At 40.3% G+C, this 23,295-nt stretch overlaps 1 protein-coding gene across 1 annotated transcript in view; it reads right to left on the bottom strand.

Annotated features, from left to right (window-relative positions):
• LOC126272193 (farnesyl pyrophosphate synthase-like) overlaps positions 1-11,361 on the bottom strand; it is a 42,579-nt gene extending 31,218 nt beyond the window's left edge. Inside the window, exons 1-3 of the mRNA XM_049974871.1 lie at positions 10,957-11,361; positions 9,657-9,828; positions 179-319 (exon numbers count right to left, since the gene is read on the bottom strand). Of these exons, the coding sequence (XP_049830828.1) occupies positions 179-319; positions 9,657-9,828; positions 10,957-11,153 (510 nt within the window). The 5' untranslated portion in view covers positions 11,154-11,361. The remainder of the gene's footprint in view (positions 1-178; positions 320-9,656; positions 9,829-10,956) is intronic.
• Between the last annotated feature and the right edge of the window lie 11,934 nt (positions 11,362-23,295).

Below are 23,295 nucleotides of genomic sequence, written 5' to 3'. Positions count from 1 at the left end.
TTCAGTCCAAGCAAAGGAATATGGGGATTCTTGTCTCTAAATTAGGTATGATAATCTTATACAGATAACAGTAAACAACCACTTGCAGCTAATTTTGGTTTACTTATGGTACAAGCATTAAATAATCCAGCAGACAGTGTGGTACTTCTAAAGAACTAACAAGAACAAAGATGCATACCATTTCAACACACCAGCCCATAATTTGTGCTAGGCGAATATTCTCTTCAGTCCGATGACTCTCTGGAGTAAGCATACGATAAGAATACACAAGAGCCAGTCCACGGTTTTTCTTCCCACCAGGAACATTGTATTGAAGAACCTGTAATTATATGAAAAAAGAATTGTGCACGGAAAAATAAAATAGTGCAGTTGTGCATATTAAACTACTGTCTGCTGTACATAAAATTACAGTTAATTCATGCCGTATAAAAATAAAACATTATGCACAAATTCGTGCCCATCACATATTCGGGAATCCTGCACTTTATACAATAAAAAACAACATATGAAAAAAGACTAATGTGCAAGGCTATCTCAAGCAATAAGTACTTTGATGGCAAGTCTAAATATGTAATTATTATGGTATATTTACCAATAATATTTATGAGCTCTTTGTGTACACCAGACTTCTCTTCCAGAAATCCACACCATGGAGTAAGGAATTACATAGAAAATTTTAAAACTGAGAACAACAGACAGAAAAGATTAGTGTATCCCGACAGACGGTCCACTAACTATTTGCTGCTTTTACGCACAAGTGTTTGTTTATTTCAGAATAATACATTGGTGAAAAGTATTTGGACAAACATAATGAGTAACACACATCATTAATATGAGGGATACGCCATAAAGCTTAGTCATCTAAAAAAAATGTTTAATATTTATTTTTAGTTAATTTGCAAGTAAATGTCTGCATTCCTTGGAAGCATTGAAATCCCTGCATTACAGTACAGTTACAGAAGTCTTCATGTCTCTTATGTAAAACTTTCATTCACTTGAAAACTCCAGATAGGAATATCAATAAAGTAGGGAAAGATAGCTTGCTACTTATCGGAAAGAAGACACATTAAGTTGAAGACAGGCACAAGTAAAAGACACTTATACAAAGCTTTCAGCCACAGCCTTCACCAGCAAAAGAGAAGCACACACCATTCATATGTACAAGCAATCACACGTGACCACCAACTCCAGCAGCTCAAGCCACAATGCCAATGGCATTCTGATCTGAGCTGCTGCAGTTGGCGTGTGTGTGTGTGTGTGTGTGTGTGTGTGTGTGTGTGTGTGTGTGTGTGTGTGTGTGTGTGTGTGCGCGCGCGAGCACAAATGAATTGTGTCTGTTTCTCTTTCATTGATAAAGGCTGTGGCCAATTTATTTTATTTATTTATTTATTTATTTATTGCAATAAGTATTCCACAGACCCATTTTTATGTGGTGACACATGGAGGTGGAGTGAGTCAAAACATTTAATTCATTATCACACTTGTTTCCATCAGGACAATAAACAAAGATTAAGAAAACAAATTGAAAAGAATAATGAAGTAACACAATCACTAAGCTCTAATTACACTCACAAACAGAGGTAGAGAGACAATTTTCAGATCTTGTCAAAACAAATTTTTACAGAGTAAAAATGACCATCTTTTTGAGTTACAGACCACCAATTAATCTAATTAAAGCAGCACGATATATTGAATCAGGAATACACAACAATATATGTAAATAACCTTAGCTATCTCTGCTGTACAATTCTTCTAGAGAATAGAAAACTTTTTTCAAGCAAGAACTCCTTCAACTTACTTTTAAATACATTAAATTAGATTCAATTTTCATCCAATAGACGCAAAAAATGAGATGATTCTCGTGGGTATGGAACATATCAGAAAGAATAACATAAAAACATAAAACATTTGAATATAATACTCACTACCCTGATCATTTGACAGGAGATTGTTGAAATAGGTGAATACAATGTGGTAAACTGGAACAGCTAATATTTACAGAATTAACACGCTGTCAAAATGAAACATTGTTATGCACTATAGTCTTGACTGTTGTGACCAAGTGCTGTCAAAACTGAAATCTAATAGACATTTTTACTTAAACTGGCTTAACAGTCCCTATAGATTCATCTATAGAGTAGAAGGAGATGCCTATCAAAAAGTCTTTCAAACTCTGTTTAAACCGTACTTTATCTGAAACCACATGCTTAATGGTTGCTGGCAATTTATTGATAATGTGTGTTCCTGAATATTGGACCCCTTTTTGGACCAAGGTACGTGATTTTAGATCTTTATGGAGACTGTTCTTATTCCTAGTATTGAAACTATGTATTGAACTATTGGTTGGAAATAAAAATACATTACTTGCAACAAATTTCATTAAGGAACAAATGTACTGAGAAGCAGTGGTTAGAATACCAAGTTCCTTGAACAAGTTTCTACATGATGTTCTTGAATTTACACCACAAATGATTCTTATAATATGCTTTTGCATCCTAAAAACTTTTAATCAGTTCGATGACTTACCCCAGAATATGATCCCGTTTGACATAATAGAACGAAAGTAAGCAAAGTATGCAAGTTTTGTTATATTTATATCTCCTACATCTGACATCATTCTCATTGCAAATACAGACTTCTTTAGGCACTTAAAAAATTTTGTGGTATGATCTTCCCAACTGAATTTAATATCGAGTTGCAATCCCGGAAACAAACACTATCAATCTTTTCGATCTGCATGTCTTCTTATGTTATACACATGCTGGAAGGAAATCTCTAACAGGTTCTGAACTGCACATAGTGAGTTTTCTCAAAGTTTAATGACAGTGAACTAGCTTTAAATCATTTATTAATGTCAGTGAAAATTTGATTAGCAGCTACTTCTAAATCTGTACTTGACTTGCTACTTATTGCAATGTTTGTATCATCTGCAAACAAAACAAACTTAGCATCTGGCAATGTAACAGATGAGATGTCATTCATGTACACAAGAAAAAGCAATTAACACAAGATGGAACCTTACGAACACTACATGTAATTAATTCCCAATCAGATGAAGACTGACTACTTACAGCACAGGTATTTTGCAATAACACCATTTGTTTCCTGTTAGACAGATAAGAATCAAACCATTTCACAGCATTGCTGGTGACACCATAACATTCTAATTTACTTAAGAGAATGCTGTAGTTCACAGTCAAAGGCTTTTGACAGGTCACAGAAAATGACATTAGCCTCTAATTTATTATGTAATGAATTAAGTACATTCTCACTGTTAAGGTTTCTCTCTGTCAGAACCCTTAAAAAATCCAAACTGTGACTTGGACAACATATTATTTGCAGTCAGATGCTTAAGGAAATGTTTGCACACAACCTTTTCAAATATTTTTGAGAAAGCCAGCAAAAGTGAAATTTGTCGGTAGTTTGGTGATATCTCTTTGTAAAGAGACTTCAGCATATTTTGACCAGTCTGGAAATGTTTCGCTGATAAGAGATTGATTCCACAAATAACTTAAGACTGAACTCAACTCGCATGAGTACTCTTTAATTAACTTTGTTGACATGTTATCATATCCAGTGGAATACTTACATTTTAAAGATTTTAGGATGTACACTACTTTGGGAGATGTGGGTGTCATTTCCATTTTACTGAAGGTATTTCTAAGGACTGGTCTCAGATACTCCATTGCATTGTTCACTGAACCTGTTCACTGAACAGAAATGAAGTACCTGTTTGAGAGTTTGCAACACTACATGCATTTGTAACCAATGTCTCATTTATTTGTGAGTTATCTGTTCCTCTTTTTTTTTTTTTTTTTTTTGGGCCCCACCTGCCTCTGTCTTCACTATATCTCATACAGTTTTTATTTTGTTGCCTGATGTAATTATCTTTTTCTCATAATAAAGCTGTTATGATTTATGGATTATTTGTTTTAATATTTTGGAGTATTCTTTGTAATGCTTTAAAATTCTAACACCAGAGTTGTTCCTAGGCAGTAGAAACAGTCTCCTTTTTGTCCCACATGATATCTTCATTCCTTGTGTATTCCACAGTTTACTTTTTGACTTCTGTGTGATTTAAGTTACCTTTAGGGGAAAACAATTTTCTAAAGATGAGCTAATTTATTAATGAATGCTTTGTGTTCTCCATTTGAGTCACAAGTACTGTAAACACCTATATCCAGTTCATGTATTTGAACAATTTCCTGAATTTATCAATTTTTGACTTATTTATTACCCTCCTGTACTCAGATTTAATAGTTTTTCTTATTCTGACAAGTTTCGACATTTAACGCAATATGCTGCATGTCACAGTCAGATAGTCCATTTACTATTGGTTTTGTGATATGACTTTTTCCCTTAGATTTGTCTACAAAAATATTACCAATAGCAGTCACAGAGCATTTATGTAACCTAGTTGCAAAGTTCACAGTAGGAACTAAATTAAATGATAGTGTTACGACTGCAATAATTGTTCATTGACAGAGATTTTCAATAATTCCACATTAAAATCATGAGCAATAGTACCTTATTACCTCATAGACACTTAATATTACTTGGAAGTGCATTGAAGATTTTGCGGTCATGTATTTTATGTGTGTTTGCACCAAAGAAAAATTTTTCAGGTCACAGTGTATGTCACATTTCCTTCTTGTGTTACGATGATGGTATGTTTCATTCGTTTCATACCGAGAAGTATTATGAAGCATGAATGTCATGATTGAATAGAGATATTGTGAAGTAGTGGTTAGTATTCCAATTTGTTTAAGAATGTTGCTAGATAAGGTTCTTGGTGGGATTCCACACAAAATTCGGACAACCTTTTTCTGCCTTGTAAAGACTTTTTTCGACAGTGGTGAATTGCCCATGAAGATTGTTCCACAATACATAAGTGAACAGAAGTAGCCAAAGCATGCAAATTTTGAGATACTGATGCCTCCAATTTTGGCGATTATCCGGATGGCAAATGTTGCTGAACTAAGCCTTTTCAGGGTTTAGGGGATGTGGTTTTCCCAGTTAAGCTTGTTATATGTATGCCCAAGAATTTCAAAAATCTACCCTGTCTAGCTGCTGGCTCTTGTGTGCAATGTTTACTTCCTGTGTGACGACGAGAATGGAAATGAATGTAATTGAGTCTGCTGATCTTTATTGATATAGAATTTACTGTGAACCAATACCGAAAGTCCTCAAGTAATTGGTTGCATTTAATTTTAGATCAGGGGATGTCTTGCTGTCTATCACAATACTTGTGTCATCTGCAGACATTGTAAAGTTGCTTGCTTTGTTGGAGGACAAAGGTAGGTCATTGATATGTATGAGGAATAGTAGTGGACCTCGGACAGAACATTGTGAAATCGCATAATTTACTGTCACCCAGTCTGACTCTACCCCTCCTACCTGCGTATTGTTACAATCTAATACTATTTTCTATTGTCTGCCCTGTAGATACAATTTGAGGCAGTTGCCCATTTGTCCTCAGAGTCCATAGTGGGATGCTTTCTCTATAAGCATTGTATGATTGACACAGTTGAAGGCCTTAGACAGATCACAAAATATGTCCACAGGCAATGTCTTCTTTTCAAGGCATTCCAAAACGATGTTGGTAAATGAAAATATAACTTTGGTTGTGCAGATACCTTCTCTGAAAATACATATATTAATTTTTCGACGACTTCAGAATATGTAGTCAAAAGAGAGACAGCATGATGGTTTTTACATCTGAGGCATCGCCTTTTTTGTGGAGGGGCTTCACAATAGCGTACTTTATCCTGTCTGGGAAGATACTTTGTTTCAGGGAGACATTGAATATCGTTTCAGAGAGGTGATGAATACATGAGCTAGGACTTTACAGAACTGATTGCAACATAATTTCAGCAGCTTACTGGAGATGAAGTTGACACCAGTTGATTTTTTTCTTTTTAAAGAAATAATGGTTTTTCTTTCTTCCTGTACTGTTATAGGGGCTATACCTGTCTGCTCTATTGAAATTTGGAAATGACTTTTCAGTATTTTTAACGCCTCTTCTAAGGAGCCATTGTGTCCTGTTTTCTCAGGAACACAAAAAGTGCTCATTAATAGTTTTTGCCACAGTCTCTTGACTTTGTACTTGTTTACGTTCATTACTGAGAACAATGTTTTCGGCCCTACTGAGACAATTTTTGCCAGTCTCCCTCCTTATCACTTCCCATACTGTTTTGACTTTGTTATTAGATTTAAAGTATTTTTATAGTGATTTAGCTGGTTGTGGTTATCTGAATTTTTTGTGGCAATGTACAGCTCTTGTTGCTTTTGAATGAAATCTTAATATCAATGGGTATCCAGGGCGCTTGGTATGTTTTGTAGTTTGGGTTTTATATATATATTTTTTGAGAGGGTACTATCAAATATCAGTGCCATTTCATTACTGAAAAGAACTGTACTCGGAATTGGTATTTTTAAAATTATACAGAGGTCTCCAGTCTGTGGCTTGGAGATGTGATATAGAAATCTGAATAGTTTCACCATTAATTGTCCTATCTGTTTTCCAATTGGGTCCACTATCATTCTCATAGATACTTGCACTAATTATAGTGAATCTTTATTCGTCATGGTCAGAGAAACCATTCAGGATTTGCCTGGTAGTTGTATCACCTATTTTGGTCTGGTCTATAAATATATCATCAGTGTGTTTGTACATGAAGCTAACTACAGAAGAAAGATTATATGTGGACATCAGATTTTCAAGATCGGATCTGTCTCTCGAATTTGTTAGAAAGTTTACCTTCAAGACCCCAAGCACTATCACATCTCTTTTATGTTTAATACGTATATTGGGAGTGCATCTGACTTCTTCTATGTTGTTCCCGGAAGGTTTGAATACGTATATTGGGAGTGCATCTGACTTCTTCTATGTTGTTCCCGGAAGGTAATCTGTACACTGTTACTACTAATATATGGGAGTTATTCAAAAACAATTCTATGGGACACACCTCCAAATGTTGTTCTAAACAATAATTCTGCACATCAATTGCTCTACATGGGATACGGTTTTTAACATAAATGGCAACCACCTCTTTCTTTAAAATTTCTACAAAATGATATTGCTAAGCAATAATTATTTAGCTCAAGTTTTTCTATACTAGAATTAATATGGTGCTCACTAAAGCACAGAACATGGGTATAATCTATACCTCGTGGCATATGGATATTGATTATAAGTCCATTGATCTTACTGCAGAGAACTCTAATGTTCTGTGTTCTGGTGATAAATTGCCAGTTTTTGTTTAGCAGCAGCAGTTACATAGTATTCTCTAAAAAAAGAAGTTTCAGTTGAAGGGCTATGCTTGTGTTTTCCACTATCCATTTCTCCAATTTTGTCTGTTTCCACAAACTGATAAGACTGGGAAGAAGCACTGCCCCCCCCCCCCCCCCCCCAGTCAGTTGTCCAAAACTGCCTATACCCAGTCCTACAATTTTCTTGTGCAGTGGTACACTCATCATTCAAATCTGATAGTCATGTGTTCACTTTGTTCCTTGCATCTGCACTTACATCACAAAATTATTGTAGCTACATGATTTTTACCATGCCAGTTGAGGTGAAGTTCATGAGTGGTGTAAAGTTCTCTACCAAATTTCTGAGCTTTAATCCTATGAATATTTGCAAAACTGCTGCATATTTCTGCTTAATGCCTATTTTTAGCTATTACTGCTCGTTTAAGAATGCTTCAGGTGATTTAGAGCTGTTCTAAACACATTAGCAGCATGCAAACCTCCACTGTGTGCAGTGTCCATTGACACACCACAGATCACAATGTACTCTTCCCTGGTTACTTTTTGAGAAGTGCCTGTTACTGTTAAAGTACTTGGGCAATGGGAGCACTTGATTTGATATAATCTAGGGCACTTACCTCTTTGTTAACATTTTTTATTTCTCAGCTTATCAGCTAGCACTCTGTTCTCCTCAATCGATCTGTACATAATTCCTTGAAGTGAAAAGTTAAAGAGTGAAGGAAAATATGAAGAACTTAAGAAGTATCTGGAAGAAGCTCGAAAAACCCAGCAGAAGCAGACACAAAAGTTTCTACAGTTGAGTCAACTTAAGGAAGGACTGTTATTAGAAGAAGAAAGAGCTAAAAATTGAGAGTGTTAGAAAACATATACAACATAAGAAAGGTACTGTCAACTATACCTGCCTCACAATTTAAAAACAAATATATTACTGTCACTGTACCTCAATTTTAATCATTTCATAATGTGGAAATGTACTGGAACTTACTTGCTACAGGCCATGGTAAAGAAGCACCATAGACTGAATTGGTACAATTGCAGAATGGTTGGTGCGGAATACAGTAAAAAAGTGAAAATTCATAGTAGGTGATGCATCAACTTTCGCTCAGGTAGCTGCAAGTATCACAACTATGCAGGTTTTTCTTGTGTCTACTGATGAAATTTGACGAATCAATGTGAAACTTAATCTGGCTCAAATATTTCCTTCAGCACCAACAGTACCAAACATAAAAAGCATTCACTTCTTTCAGTGCAAGAATGGGGTACTACAAACATATCTGCTGTCTCCAAAGAATTTCGCTCCTGCAGATAATCATACTGAAGAAACTACAGAAAGTGTGAATATTGGAGACTGGTACAAAGTAGAATATGGACAGTAAATCCAATGCTGGAGAAGTACATGCAGTTTCTGGAAATTCTTTCTTAATCAGTGCAACTGAATGTGCTGGTCACTAATGGAAATGACCTGTAAAATGTGATGAAGTTATAAATGATGATGTCAATGCAAGAGGATATTTTCAGTTCTCTGACTTAATTGAACTTCCAATTCATTTTCCATGTCATGCTCTTATAATTTATCATAGTGTTTGAAAAGTGAAATGTGAAGTGTTTATATTATTTGGCAAAGAATGTCATATTTTCATTTCTCTGCTTGCAGGATAAAAATTTTCCAACAAGAAGTAGCGAGTAACATGAGTCACGTAACATTATTCATGTGCCTTTTCCAATATATTACAATATTTCACATGGTATAAATATTTTTAGAAATCTGTAACTCTGTCATTTGAATGCCTACCTAATATGCATTTTCTGTGATAAAAACCAGATTCATACTCCTAATAGTTTGAGGACACTTTTGACCTAAAATGCACATCAGGAATAGGATGTCCCAAATTTGTAATATGAGTCACAACATAAATTACATTCTTGTTCTTTAATTTTAATGCTCGTCCCTGCTTGAATAACACTTCAAGATCTTTGCCCAAATAACATGATTTATGATGATGATTTACAAAAGTCAACATAATAAAAAACTGATTTCAAAATGTAACACGAGTCACCATGAAATCTCCCAGGAGTATTGGAACGACAATGAATGTACAGTAATTCAGGCTGTTGGCTTTGTCTACTACATCGGTTCAGTCAGTTAAAAAAATTACAGCAGCACTCAAGGCCTCTCAGTATCAGTGGTAACTAACAGCAGCCTGTGCCCTGTACAATCAGCATACTTACAAAACAACAGGACATGACTAGGAGAAAGATATCTGCTTAACTCCGAAGTTAGGCACTTCTACAGGATTTTAGTATATGGTCTTCTGTTAAATTCAGCATATAGTGTTAAGTTACAAAGTGTGAGAAATAACAAGATTTTGAAGTTAAAATGATTGTACCTTGGCAAACCATTTTGTAACTTCCGGAACATCTAAGTGTCTTCCAGCATCCGTCAAATCCCGGACAACATCTGGGAAGAGGGCCATGAACTCCCTGCTTTCATCTTTGGTGACAGCAGTTGCACAAGCTGCAAGTGGGACTGCAGTTGAAGAGTGTGCAGTAGATAGTCCTCTGAAATCAAGCATTAAAGATGGAGTGTGCGAAACTGGATTCCCTGTGTTAATTTGGACTAAGTTCTGTAACATACATTAACAAATTTAATCTACAATTTTAATATGGAGGCAAGCCACTATATGAATGATGTGATCAAATAACACTAAATCACACAATATTATAAACTTAACAAAACTATTGTTCTTTCATATAGTGAACACCACATTGTTGGCAGAAAGTGATATGTAACAAGACTCTCAACTTTGCCGGTATCTGTATGTTCTGCAAAGAGTAAACTGCAGAATTATTTTGTTTCGTCATACTTTCCCATTGATTTGTATAGTGATCACCATATAATATCTATGAGCTGGTTTCTTGAAATCGAAACCGATTTTAAATCAGAGCAGGTGAACATCGCATTTGGTCTTTTCGAAAACACACTGCGGGTTGGATTGTAAATTTAGGCATCATACTCGGTGGCTTTGGCCACCCTAATAACTAGGGGTTTTAGTTTATCACTAGCTTTTCTTACTATGCAGTCGAATGCGCAATATTTCACCATTAATGCATCCGCAAAGCAATGAGTACCGTATCGTATGGGAATGGGGAGACTTTTATTCATATTATATAGAGAGGGGAAAAAAAAGCGTAAGCACACACTGTGCTTAAGATTATCTAAACATCTGCGTCACTGCATTCTTGAACCGGAATATCCACGCAGTTCATATATCCTTTTATTATTTCACTAACACCGGCTTAAGAAATAAGACATATTCCCTTAATGTCGCTTCCTTTTGTGTGTGTAGGGGGGGGGGGGGCTACACACACGACAGAATTTTTGTTAATTCACTGTAATGACTTCGGCAAGTGAAATTTGTGTTTTGGTGGCAGATGGTTTTTCATAGTACGATGCAGCTTCAACATTGCCGGCTTCTCTTTGCAGTTAAACAAATTAATGCATTAAGAGTTGATACCGGTAATGCAAAACATAACAAGAATTTTAAATATTTAAAAGGGATACAAAATGTAAGTCCTGTGTGTTCAAGTGCCGTCATTATATAGTGAATAAAATTTGAAACATTGTATCGTTGGCTCCTTCTTTCAATAACAATAAATCATCCTTCATACACTTTGTGAATTACGTACCTTGGATGTCTTCTCAAAATCTCCGTTTTACGGCGAAAGCCATTTTGCTGTCTTGCACCGTAGGCATAACCACTACTGTCTTTTCCTGTAAGTCCATCGTCACTTCTGAAAGCGCAAGACTGTCTAAATCCTCGTCCAATTTCTGGGCTTTGTTGTTTAAGCAAGGCTGCACAGCTTCTTCGCAGTGTACCAAGCATATTGACCTAACTAATTTAACACACTATTTGAGTCCATTTAAATGACCATAAACAAAGACACGGACTGTTTTAATACAAGCGAATAGTACTGCTTCAGCTCCCAACACAACAAACGCCTCCGCCTCGACTGAAGAGACGCTTAGCTCTGTCGCACATTTGTTTACAAGATGAACCCACTGGTTGGGTGGAGACCGGCTGATCAGCCAATGGGTGTGTACGAACGTCACAGACGTGACCAGCCATTCCTGTGTTTCATGGCGGCCTTTCAAATCGATCAAAGCAACGTCACAGATGGAAGCAACAACTACGTTGACGATTGAAACAGTTATTGTATAGCTCGCATAGAGACAATGCTAAGATAGCTAACCCTTTTGTTGTTAACAATGATTTTTCGCTAAGTTCTAGTGAATTCTCAGTATTTCGCGTGACAGTCATCTGCTCTGATTACGTCCGGTATTAGACCGGACAGTCCTTGTTTTTCAGTGCCATCCGGGGTTGCAAAAATGTTCGAGTTTTGAGAATTTTATGACACGCAAGGATTTTTTTTAAATTTCAGACTTATATATTTAATATCGTGGTCTTGAACATTCTCTTATGGCCGACCTTGGAGCAAGCCCTGACGTCGATGGGAAGATATGGCTACAGTTTCTGCCACAACTTTTCACTTACTGTTAGTCACTAGGCAACACAACTGGGGAAATTAGTTTATGTAGGTTCTGTGTGTGAAATAATTCGTCATCAAATTTTTGATCATTCTTATCTATATTCTTTTTTGTCTCCGCACTTAGCAATGGCCAAACGAAAGTGAGTGGTGTGTGTGTGTGTGTGTGTGTGTGTGTGTGTGTGTGTGTGTGTGTGTGTAATGCTAAACTGCAAAAAGAATGCAAATTTCTTGTGAATTTCTTGAAAAACAGGTTCATGCGTAGTGAAAAATATAACTGATTAATTGATGAAACTAGTATCAAAGACGGCCAAGTCCTTTCTTTTTTCGATTATCTGTTATGGATGTTTTATCATAGTATTTTCCGCGCTGACCAGGATGGCAGCCTCATTGAGTGTAAAAAAAAGGGACGAAAGTGGTTTAAAAAGCGGATTGAATGCGTGGCTTAGCTTCAAAAACGGCCAAGTCAAAGCAGGCGTTGTTTCAAAAGTGGTCAACACCATCAGCAGTCAATCACAGCAAAGGAGTCGGTACGCGGTATCCATCTTGTTCTGTTTACTTGCGAGCTATGGGTGTTAGCGCTGTTTATTATTGTGTTTTTGTTCAATTTCGAATCGGTTTTTTCTTGTGAAAATGGAAATGAAAGTGTCATAAGTTCCTCCAAACGCGGCACGCAAAAGATAGATACACAAAGCTGAATGGAAACGCCCCTAAGAAAAGTTAGCAAGGTGAGACGCTGACGACGCTGACGCTGTAAAGACGAGCCGATCCTTGGCTCGAGAATGGTGCAGTCTAGACAGATTTGTCATTCCTGCGGTTCCTGTGGAAGAGAAAAGAAAAATATATTAACACACTTGTCGAATTTTCCATGCTGGTGTGACCTGTAAGAGAAAAAGTAACACACTCTGCTGGGGGATTAGTAAAACTTAATCCCTCAGCAGGTCAGGCCAGCGCGTGGTTGGCCTGTGATGTGGTTGTTGGCCCAGTCCACGGATGAGCCGGTTGCGGGAGTGTTCCGTCCTCTCGTAGAACTTCCTGGCGATGGCGCGGAACCTTTCTCGAAGAGGCAGGATTCCGGTGTCCTCGTGGAGTTGGCGCGTCGAAAAGCGCCTTGGAAGATGCATAGCAGTCTTCAGGGCGCGGTTCTGTATCCGTTGCAGAGTCACAATGTGAGCATCTGCGGCTTTCCCCCAGACCACGGCCGCATACTCTAACAGTGGGCGAACCAATGTTAGGTAAAGCGTGATGCCGTGTTGCGGTGGCAAAGTTGACTGCGGGTTTAGCAGTGGATACAGCAGGTGAGAGAGAGAGAGCGAGCTTATAATACAGACGTTGGTAGGCTTTTCGCTCAAGGGCGACAATATTCGAGAGCAAAGGGGGGCCCCGACCCCACAGCCACCTCTAGCTCTAAGGGAAAGGAAAAAATAGTGTTATGTATTTTTATTTCAAGAAAATGATGTAAAAGTCTAACTACGCAAGTTTTTAACTTAGTATGTAACTTAATTATGGCTACTTACTAGTCGCATTCGTCTTCCAAAATATTAAAAGCACTCCATACATCCAGGTGTTGCCCCCCTCCCCCTTACAAACTATAGTATGGTGCCTTTGTTTTTGCTGCACATTACAAAAAAAAAAAGGCAAATCCCTTGATCTGATGAGTCCTTCACCAATACCTCATGGGTATGCTGTGAACCCCAAATAGATTACAGATGAAAAAAATTATTAGAGAAACATTTTGGTGAAAAATGGCTTGAAACTGAGAGACTGTAGTGGTATCACAACATCACTGAGAAATAAGCTTCTGGAGTGATAGATGAGAAAGAAAATATGAGAATAAGGAAGAAGATGAAGATTTAATACTTAGTCTGAATGTTCCGTTCTTTACTGTTACTTTGTAAATGTTTGAAACCCAACTTTTAACCCGTCTGTATGACTTAACTATTGATTTTTGCCACTTTTCCTACTGAAAGTCATTTGTTTGCTATAAGAGAGAGCAAGCAAAACATTTTACAAGCGTGAGTATTTTGATAATATGCTTTTCAGTTTTCTACCTCTCTTGTAATGAAATCAGAAGTGTTTTGGTCGTCTTTTATATTAGACTCCTCAAATAAAGTTCAATGTTTCAGTAAAGTGTTAAGACTTTTAAGCAATTTCAAACACATGTCCCGGTTGAATCCAAAAAGGTATGATAATATGACCTGCGCTGGGCCCCCCAAAAATGGCAATATGTCGTGGATTGGGCCGAAAGAAGTATGGCGAGCCTAGCCCTGACATTATTTTAAGCACCGACATTACATTATTTTGCAAAATTTACTTGACTGTCAGTATATCCAAAAATACATGGAAACATAACAATACAAGAAAACTGTAGTTATATTACAATATTATTACAGTTCACTCTCGTACACGCGCAAACAGTATTTCACTCGTTTCATTAGGGTTCCGTCCCTCAAGTGATAAATACGGAGCCCTTATAGAATCTCCCTGTTGTCCTTCCGTCTGTCCGTCCGACCATTAAGCCGTTAAAAAAATTCTCAAGAACGATAAGACGTATCTAGCTAAAATTTACGCCACATACTAGGGTTTACGGTTTCTTGACGATGTAAGGAACTGAAGCTTCTAAGTCAATTCAATCAAAAGATACGGTTATTTCTGTCACATACTCTGATACTCGCAAACTTACCTATCATCCCGTTGGCCGACACTCATCAAATTTGGCAAGAATCAATGTTTCACTGTGTAAGTAAAGAAGAAACTCAGAAAATTATGAATTTGTAATACCATCACGCGAAAAAAAGGTTTTGTCATTTTGTTATCTGACTGTCTGTCCGTCCATCTGTTCTGACCCGTTTTCCTCAGGAAGGGGCAGACGTATCAAATTGAATTTTATGTCACATACTAAGGTCTACAGTCCCTTAGTGTTGAAATAAATGTAATCTTTTAAGTCAGTGCAGTCAAAAGAAATGATCATTTATATCACATACACTCCTGGAAATTGAAATAAGAACACCGTGAATTCATTGTCCCAGGAAGGGGAAACTTTATTGACACATTCCTGGGGTCAGATACATCACATGATCACAGTGACAGAACCACAGGCACATAGACACAGGCAACAGAGCATGCACAATGTCGGCACTAGTACAGTGTATATCCACCTTTCGCAGCAATGCAGGCTGCTATTCTCCCATGGAGACGATCGTAGAGATGCTGGATGTAGTCCTGTGGAACGGCTTGCCATGCCATTTCCACCTGGCGCCTCAGTTGGACCAGCGTTCGTGCTGGACGTGCGGACCGCGTGAGATGACGCTTCATCCAGTCCCAAACACGCTCAATGGGGGACAGATCCGGAGATCTTGCTGGCCAGGGTAGTTGACTTACACCTTCTAGAGCACGTTGGGTGGCACGGGATACATGCGGACGTGCATTGTCCTGTTGGAACAGCAAGTTCCCTTGCCGGTCTAGGAATGGTAGAACGATGGGTTCGATGACGGTTCGGATGTACCGTGCACTATTCAGTGTCCCCTCGACGATCACCAGAGGTGTACGGCCAGTGTAGGAGATCGCTCCCCATACCATGATGCCGGGTGTTGGCCCTGTGTGCCTCGGTCGTATGCAGTCCTGATTGTGGCGTTCACCTGCACGGCGCCAAACACGCATACGACCATCATTGGCACCAAGGCAGAAGCGACTCTCATCGCTGAAGACGACACGTCTCCATTCGTCCCTCCATTCACGCCTGTCGCTACACCACTGGAGGCGGGCTGCACGATGTTGGGGCGTGAGCGGAAGACGGCCTAACGGTGTGCGGGACCGTAGCCCAGCTTCATGGAGACGGTTGCGAATGGTCCTCGCCGATACCCCAGGAGCAACAGTGTCCCTAATTTGCTGGGAAGTGGTGGTGCGGTCCCCTACGGCACTGCGTAGGATCCTACGGTCTTGGCGTGCATCCGTGCGTCGCTGCGGTCCGGTCCCAGGTCGACGGGCACGTGCACCTTCCGCCGACCACATCGATGTACTGTGGAGACCTCACGCCCCAGGTGTTGAGCAATTCGGCGGTACGTCCACCCGGCCTCCCGCATGCCCACTATACGCCCTCGCTCAAAGTCCGTCAACTGCACATATGGTTCACGTCCACGCTGTCGCGGCATGCTACCAGTGTTAAAGACTGCGATGGAGCTCCGTATGCCACGGCAAACTGGCTGACACTGACGGCGGCGGTGCACAAATGCTGCGCAGCTAGCGCCATTCGACGGCCAACACCGCGGTTCCTGGTGTGTCCGCTGTGCCGTGCGTGTGATCATTGCTTGTACAGCCCTCTCGCAGTGTCCGGAGCAAGTATGGTGGGTCTGACACACCTGTGTCAATGTGTTCTTTTTTCCATTTCCAGGAGTGTACTTTTGTACTCCCAAACTCATTGACCAAAACCTTTAGGGTACTCCCTTTTGGCCTAGATTCCTGAAACTTGACAAGAATAAAGGCTTCACAGTACAAGTAACGGGAAAATACCGAACATGTTGATTTGTAGTAATATCACGCGATTCCCCCCTACCCAGACACTCTCTCTGTCCTTCCGTCTGTTAACATGCCTTTTGCTCAGGAAAGAGCAGAGTACCAAGTTGAAATTTTTGTTACATTGGTCCCTTGGTGGTGTAAAAAAGTTAAGTTGCTAACTCAGTGTTCTCGAAAGATGTAGTCATTTGTGTCGCATATTTTGATACAAACTCACTCACCAAAACCTGTAGGTAACCTAGAATCACAAAATTTCGCAAGAAACAAATTTCACAGCGCAAGTAAAGGAAAACAATTTAGTTAGTCTATAAATATATCAAACAAAAGATATATTTCTTTTTGTCATTTGTTATACGACTTCAAACTTAAAACTAAAACATTCTCGAAAATCTTGGAATTGACAGGCCCGATATGTTGCCAGTACAATGTCGGTAACAGGCAAATATCGTCGAGATTCTTGTCTTCTGGGGTGGATGAACCGTCTCGTATATATGTACTCAAGTTTGTGCGGAACCTTTAGAGTACAAGTCCTATTCGCTCCCAGCCAGCTTTTTTACTGATTATCATTCAATTCGTTTCTTTATTTTCATCCATTTTGTGAAAGTCATTCCCTTGGTACATTCAGCAGTCTATCTTTATACGAAACGGTGCTTTTTTATTGACATAGGATACCATTTTGCCACAAATATCATCACCACCCCTTTGGGCAGTTAATGCTCCTGGTACAACAGCGTTGAAGGTTCTCCACATATTCTGTTGCGTAATTATGGTCACTTACCCTCAGCTACTCACTTTTCCCAAGATCAGAAACTGTACGTCCTCAGGACAGAAACAATTTATTTAGAAAGTTGCCGAGACCATTGAAAGTCGATAATTCTGCGGCAATAAAGCCCTGGCTCATAACAAACAGACAACATTGATAACTGCCTGACTATATCAGATGTAGTTGCCCGACCGTTACTCAGCTGCAAGTAAATATTACAAAAGATTCAGGTCCCCTATGAGCAGCTTCCTTTTATTTTATTAGCTCACTACGGCGTTATGTGCCTACATGCATACCTGGCGCAGACAAACAAATGAAAGATTTGAAAGCAAATAAGCAGGTCCGGGTGAAATCCCAGTTCGATTTTACAAACAGTACTTCACGGCATTAGCTCCTTACCTATCTTGCATTTACCGTGAATCTCTCGCCCAGCACAAAGTCCCAAGCGATTGGGAAAAGCGCAGGTGACTCCATTATACCAGGAGTGCCCAGAAAATAATGCACCGCATTTTTTTCTTTGACAATTCTTTATTGAACATAATGAGAATTACACACACGGAAGAATGGTGTTTTTATCCACACACCATATTTTTCCACGTACCCGCCATCCCGCTCTACGGCTTTTCTCCAGAGCGAAACAAGTGCGTGTGTGCCCTGTTGGTACCAATCCTTGTCCTGGTGGCGGAGCCAGTGCTTCACTGTGTGGATCGCCGCCTCATCGTCCTCAAAATGGCATTCTTTATTGACCCAAACAAGTAAAGGTCCGAGGGGGCTAGGTCAGGGATGTCAGGTGTGACAACCGCGGATGGTCTCTCCGACCGCTGCAAATCGTGGAGCCTGCCAAACCACCTTCTGATGATCTCACCCTCCGTGCCCAGCGACTAACTGTACGGTACTTCCGTCGACAGCAGATGCTCCATAGACTTTACACAAGCATGTGTGAATATTTCCCACAGTTTGTTTCTCTTCAGTGAGAAATTTAGTAACTGCACGTTGCTTGTAACGTACATCACCTACAGAAGCCATTTTGAAACTGTCCTCCAGCTACGCTATCAAACGGAAGTGACGGAATCTTGGCTCCCGCACTCAGGAGACTTCAAATAACATAGTTTTCGCATTCGTAGCACTGTTTTCAGCTGAGGAAAAAAAATGCGGTCCATTACTTTCTGAGCAACCTTGATGCAACAAAGGTAAAAGAACGGACCTGCAGAATTACAGACCAGTATCAATAACTTCTGCTTGTTGCAGAATCCTTGAACAAAGTCTCTGTTCGAATATAATAAACTTTCTTGAGACTGAAAAGCTCATATCTACAAATCAACATGGTTCTAGAAAGCATCGCTCGTGCGAAACTCGGCTTTCCTTTTTCTCATATGGTTTACTGAGAACTATGGATGAAGAGCAAGGGGCAGATTTCACATTCTATATTTCCGGAAAGCATCTGACACGGTGCCCCATTACAGGCTGTTATCGAAAGTACGAGCATACGGAATAAGTTCATAGATATGTGAGTGGCTCGAAGACTTCTTAAATAATAGAACCGAGAATGCTGTCCTCGATGGCGAGTCCTCATCAGAGAGAAGGTTATCGTCAGGAGTGCCTCAGGGAAGTGTGATCGGACCACTGTTGTTCTCTACACACATGAATGATTTCGCGGACAGTATGGGCAGCAATTTGAGGTTGTTTGCTGATGATGCCGTGGTGTACGTCAACGAGTCGAAATTGACTGACTGTATGAAGATACAAGACGACATAGACAAAATTTCTAGTTCCTATGAAGAAGGTGGAAAAATGTAAGATGAAGATGAACAGGAAGAACAAACCTGTTATGTTCGGATACAGCATTACTAGTTTCCTACTTGACACAGTCAGGTCTTTTAAACATCCGGACGTAAAGCAAGATCCACACGCACCGTTTGGTCGTCAATTTTACATGATCATGCCAGATTTGCCAAATAAAACGTTACGTGTAGACGGAAGTTTGACAGTCTTGCTTGAACTCAATGAAGTTTGAAAGACTGACGGGCTGGAGTTTTGTGGGCACGCAAGACCGCCGACTACTCTGTGCATATTGGCGCACGTCAGTCGTATCGTTCAAATCTAGCTCCACTGTCAGTCTACTACTTGTCCACGACAAACAAATGCACCACTGGAACCCCTAAACACACATAATTGGCATCGCCAACCACGGAAGTGTGACATGAATTTACCAATAGATTTGTTTCGCCAGGGGGGAAAGTCGAATGGCAGCACAGGCGTCTTTAAATTTTGTGACATTTTTTAATGTTACCGTAAACATTTTGGTCTACTGTTATCGAATATTTGACTGTACAATAGACAAATATGTTCGAAATTTGCATACGACAGTCTCTAAAAGTTTTTTATCTATGTTAAGTCCTCTGATTTTAGTCTATTCAACAGCATTTCTTGATAACACCAATATGTACTCGACTGCATCATTTTCTTCAACCTAACGTTTCTTTTCTTCTGTTCCTTTATTTTTTGTGTTTCATAACGATTTTTATTCCTTAATAATAAGGCAACAACGTTGGCGATTGCTCTGGTTTTTAAACTCGACACTGTAAACTTCCACTTGTCATTCTGACAACACGACTGTAGTGGAAGCACTTCTGCAACTAGTACTTACAGCAAGTTGCTGAAATTAATTTGCTCCAACGGTTTCAAGAAGTAAATCTGAGCAAGTCTTTTTGATGTGAACACCTCAGCAAACGCATGCAAAAGTTATTTCGTAGTGGACACAAGTCTTTCAATGTGTCCAGTTAATACTACTCGTCTAGGGGCGGCTTAAGTTGGCAGCGCTCGAAGACAATTGAGCATCTTTCAAGTAGCGCCGATTTGCTCCACTTCTGGCAGCACCAGCAAAATCATCAAGTTGTCGTGGACAAATAGTACTCTCGGTCGCTAGGATGTGAGAACTGTTGTTTTATTGTGTGTAGTGGCGAAAGAAAATGGCGAACTTAAGACACTGGACTCATGAATTTTTCACGGACTTCATAGAGCTGTACCAAAGTTTTCCTTGCCTCTGGCAAGTAATTTTCCCCCCTGCCTCCTTTTTGAAACAACACTTTGCAAACCAAACTCGTATCTGTCCCCACCGAACAGACAGACGAATCAATTCAGAATTAGTGTGAAAAAAAAAGCCAGAAGCACATGCACCCATACTCTTCGTGAAATCTCACAACTATTTCGTCATTCACCGTGAAAATAACAAAAGCCCCGCCCCCCCTCCCGTTATCCTTTCCGACCAAAGTGCTTAGACTCGAGATCAAAAAAAGTTTTGCATCACCCCAGTTCTCAGAACTTCTGAAGACAGACGTTAGCTGTGGATATTGTATCACAAACACAGTCCCTTTGACTGTTCAGAGATGTCACTAAACCCGCGCAAAGATGTAAACAACCACGCATGAGCAGCGCCTATTAGACGGAGGGGGTCGGACAACCAATAAGTTTCAGTCAATCCACCAGGCAGGAGGTACACGGCTCGTGTTATCTGTAGTTCAACCATGTCTAGACGGTCAACAGCGCGGTTCGATCGCGTCCGCATTGTTACTTTGTGCCAGGAAAAGCTCTCAACAAGGGAAGTGTCCAGGTGTCTCGGAGTGAACCAAAGCGATGTTGTTCAGACATGGAGGAGATACAGAGAGACAGGAACTATCGATTACATGCCTCGCTCAGGCCGCTCAAGTGGATGACCGGTACCTACGGATTATGGCTAGGAGGAACCCTGAGAGCAACGCCACCATGTTGAATAACGCTTTTCGTGGAGCCACAGGACGTCGTGTTATTACGACTCAAACTGTGTGCCGTAGGCTACATGAAGCGCAATTTCACTCCCGATTCCCATGACAAGGTCCATCTTTGCAAACACGACACCATGAACAGCAGTACAGATGGATGGGCCCAACAACATACCGAATGTACCGCTCAGGTTTGACATCACGTTCTCTTCACCGATAAGTGTCGCGTATGCCTTCAACCAGAAAATCGTCGGAGACGTGTTTGGAGGCAACCCGGTCAGGCTGAATGACTTAGACACACTGTCCAGCGAGTGCAACAAGGTGGAGGTTCCCTGCTGTTTTGGGGTGGCATTATGTGGGGCCGACGTACGTCGCTGGTGGTCATGGGAGGCGCCGTAACGGCTGTACGATACGTGAATGCCATATCGGCAGCATATTGGCGAGGCATTCGTCTTCATGGACAACAATTCGTGGCCCCATTGTGCACCTCTTGTGAATAACTTCCTTCAGGATAAAGACATCGCTTGACTAGAATGCCCAGAATGTTCTCCAGACACGAACCCTATCGAACATGCCTGGGATAGACTGAAAAGGGCTGTTTATGGACGACGTGACCCACCAACCACTCTGAGGTATCTACGTCGAATCGCCGGTGAGGAGTGGGACAAACTGGAGCAGCAGTGCCTTGATGAACTTAAGGATAGTATGCCACTATGAATACAGGCATGCATCAATGCAAGAGGACGTGCTACTGGGTATCAGAGGTTCAAATGGCTCTGGGCACTATGGGACTTAACATCTATGGTCATCAGTCCCCTAGAACTTAGAACTAGTTAAACCTAACTAACCTAAGGACATCACACAACACCCAGTCATCACGAGGCAGAGAAAATCCCTGACCCCGCCGGGAATCGAACCCGGGAACCCGGGCGTGGGAAGCGAGAACGCTACCGCACGACCACGAGCTGCGGACGGTATCAGAGGTACCGGTGTGTACAGCAATCTTTATGTTATGAATGAATTGTTGTTAAGTCTTTAATTTAGTACTGTTACCGTAACTTCCTTCCTCATTTATTATTTCGTAGCAATGGCAGACAAATCCTCAAAATCCCGTTGGAGATTCGAATCCTCCCTCGGGCATGGGTCTATGTGTTGTCCTTAGCATAAGTTAATTTAAGATGGTTTAAGTAGCGTGTAAGTCTAGGGAGCGATGACCTCAGAGGTTTGGTCCCTTAGGAATCCCCCCCTTTTATACAAATCTTTAATCTTCTAAAGCGAATGAAGCATCATACTTCATTGCTACGTCACTTGGCAAAAATATTTACAGACTAGGGCTGGTGCCACTCTGTAGTCAACGGATGTCCGGAGACGACAGCGAGAAACTGCCGTATAGACCAGGTGAGGCAAGTCTTGCACACTGCACGTACACGTATACCTTAATCCACGACGGCAACAGCGACATTATTAACTCAGCAGTATTGTGCCAATTCTTATGCTATGTGTTTGTTGCTCGTTTCCGCCGGCATTGTTGTTAAAATTTCACTGATTGCTTTTCCTATTTTCTATAATAACGCAGTCTTTCAAACTAAAGCAAATTTTACGAATAAAAATTACTTCTTCTTGTAAAGAGGTTTGTTTAAAAACGAAACGTATTCGCTCCTGTGGCTAATTGGTATTTGAGTTTTTCTACTCGGTTATTTGTAAAAGATAAGAAACTCACATGTTGTAAACGAGTCCAAAAAAATACCGAGAGATTGCGGTTATTCAGAACTGAAATCTGTTTTAACTGGTTAGTCTTTCCCATTCCTAATCCAGGACCCTTGGAGTGAGCTGGAAGGTCATGTAATGACACCCAGGGAGCGATCTCCTCTCGGCGTTACCATTACGAGATTCGGAACCATCAGATCTAGCTGGCGGCTCGTAGATCATCAACTTCCCCTAGCTGATTGGACCAAAGGCTGGCGTTGGAGACTATCCGAGCACCAGCAGAAGTTGGAAGTCCAAGAACAAGTGCTGCTAACGGCTGGGCGGGAACGCTTATACATTTATACAGTGTGGCGCAGATAGCCCTTGTAAGTATAAAGGAAATGCAACGGGGTTACAAAAACGAACAGCTGAAATGGACTTACCATTTATTTACAATGAAAAATACACTTACAGAAGACAAGAAATGTTATCGCAGTTGCGAATACGGACAACGATCAGCTGTATTATGGAATGACGACAGTGAAAATCTGTGCCAGACGGTGACTGGAACCCGGATTTCCTGCTTATCGCGAGCCGAGCTGTCGCCTTACCACTTAGCTATTCGCTGAGCACTCAAGGCCCGCCCCAGACTTCTATATGTCGCCAGCCATGTGTTTGCTACCAATATTCGTGCATCCATTATGCGTGCTCCTGTACAGGGGAGGTATTTTACTTGAGAGTCACTTGTCTGGTGTCGGCGGA

The sequence above is a fragment of the Schistocerca gregaria genome, chromosome 5 (genome assembly GCF_023897955.1).
Source record: "Schistocerca gregaria isolate iqSchGreg1 chromosome 5, iqSchGreg1.2, whole genome shotgun sequence".
Taxonomy (NCBI): domain Eukaryota; kingdom Metazoa; phylum Arthropoda; class Insecta; order Orthoptera; family Acrididae; genus Schistocerca; species Schistocerca gregaria.
The sequence above is the reverse complement of the archived record's forward strand: the minus strand, read 5'-3'. Positions and strand labels throughout refer to the sequence as shown.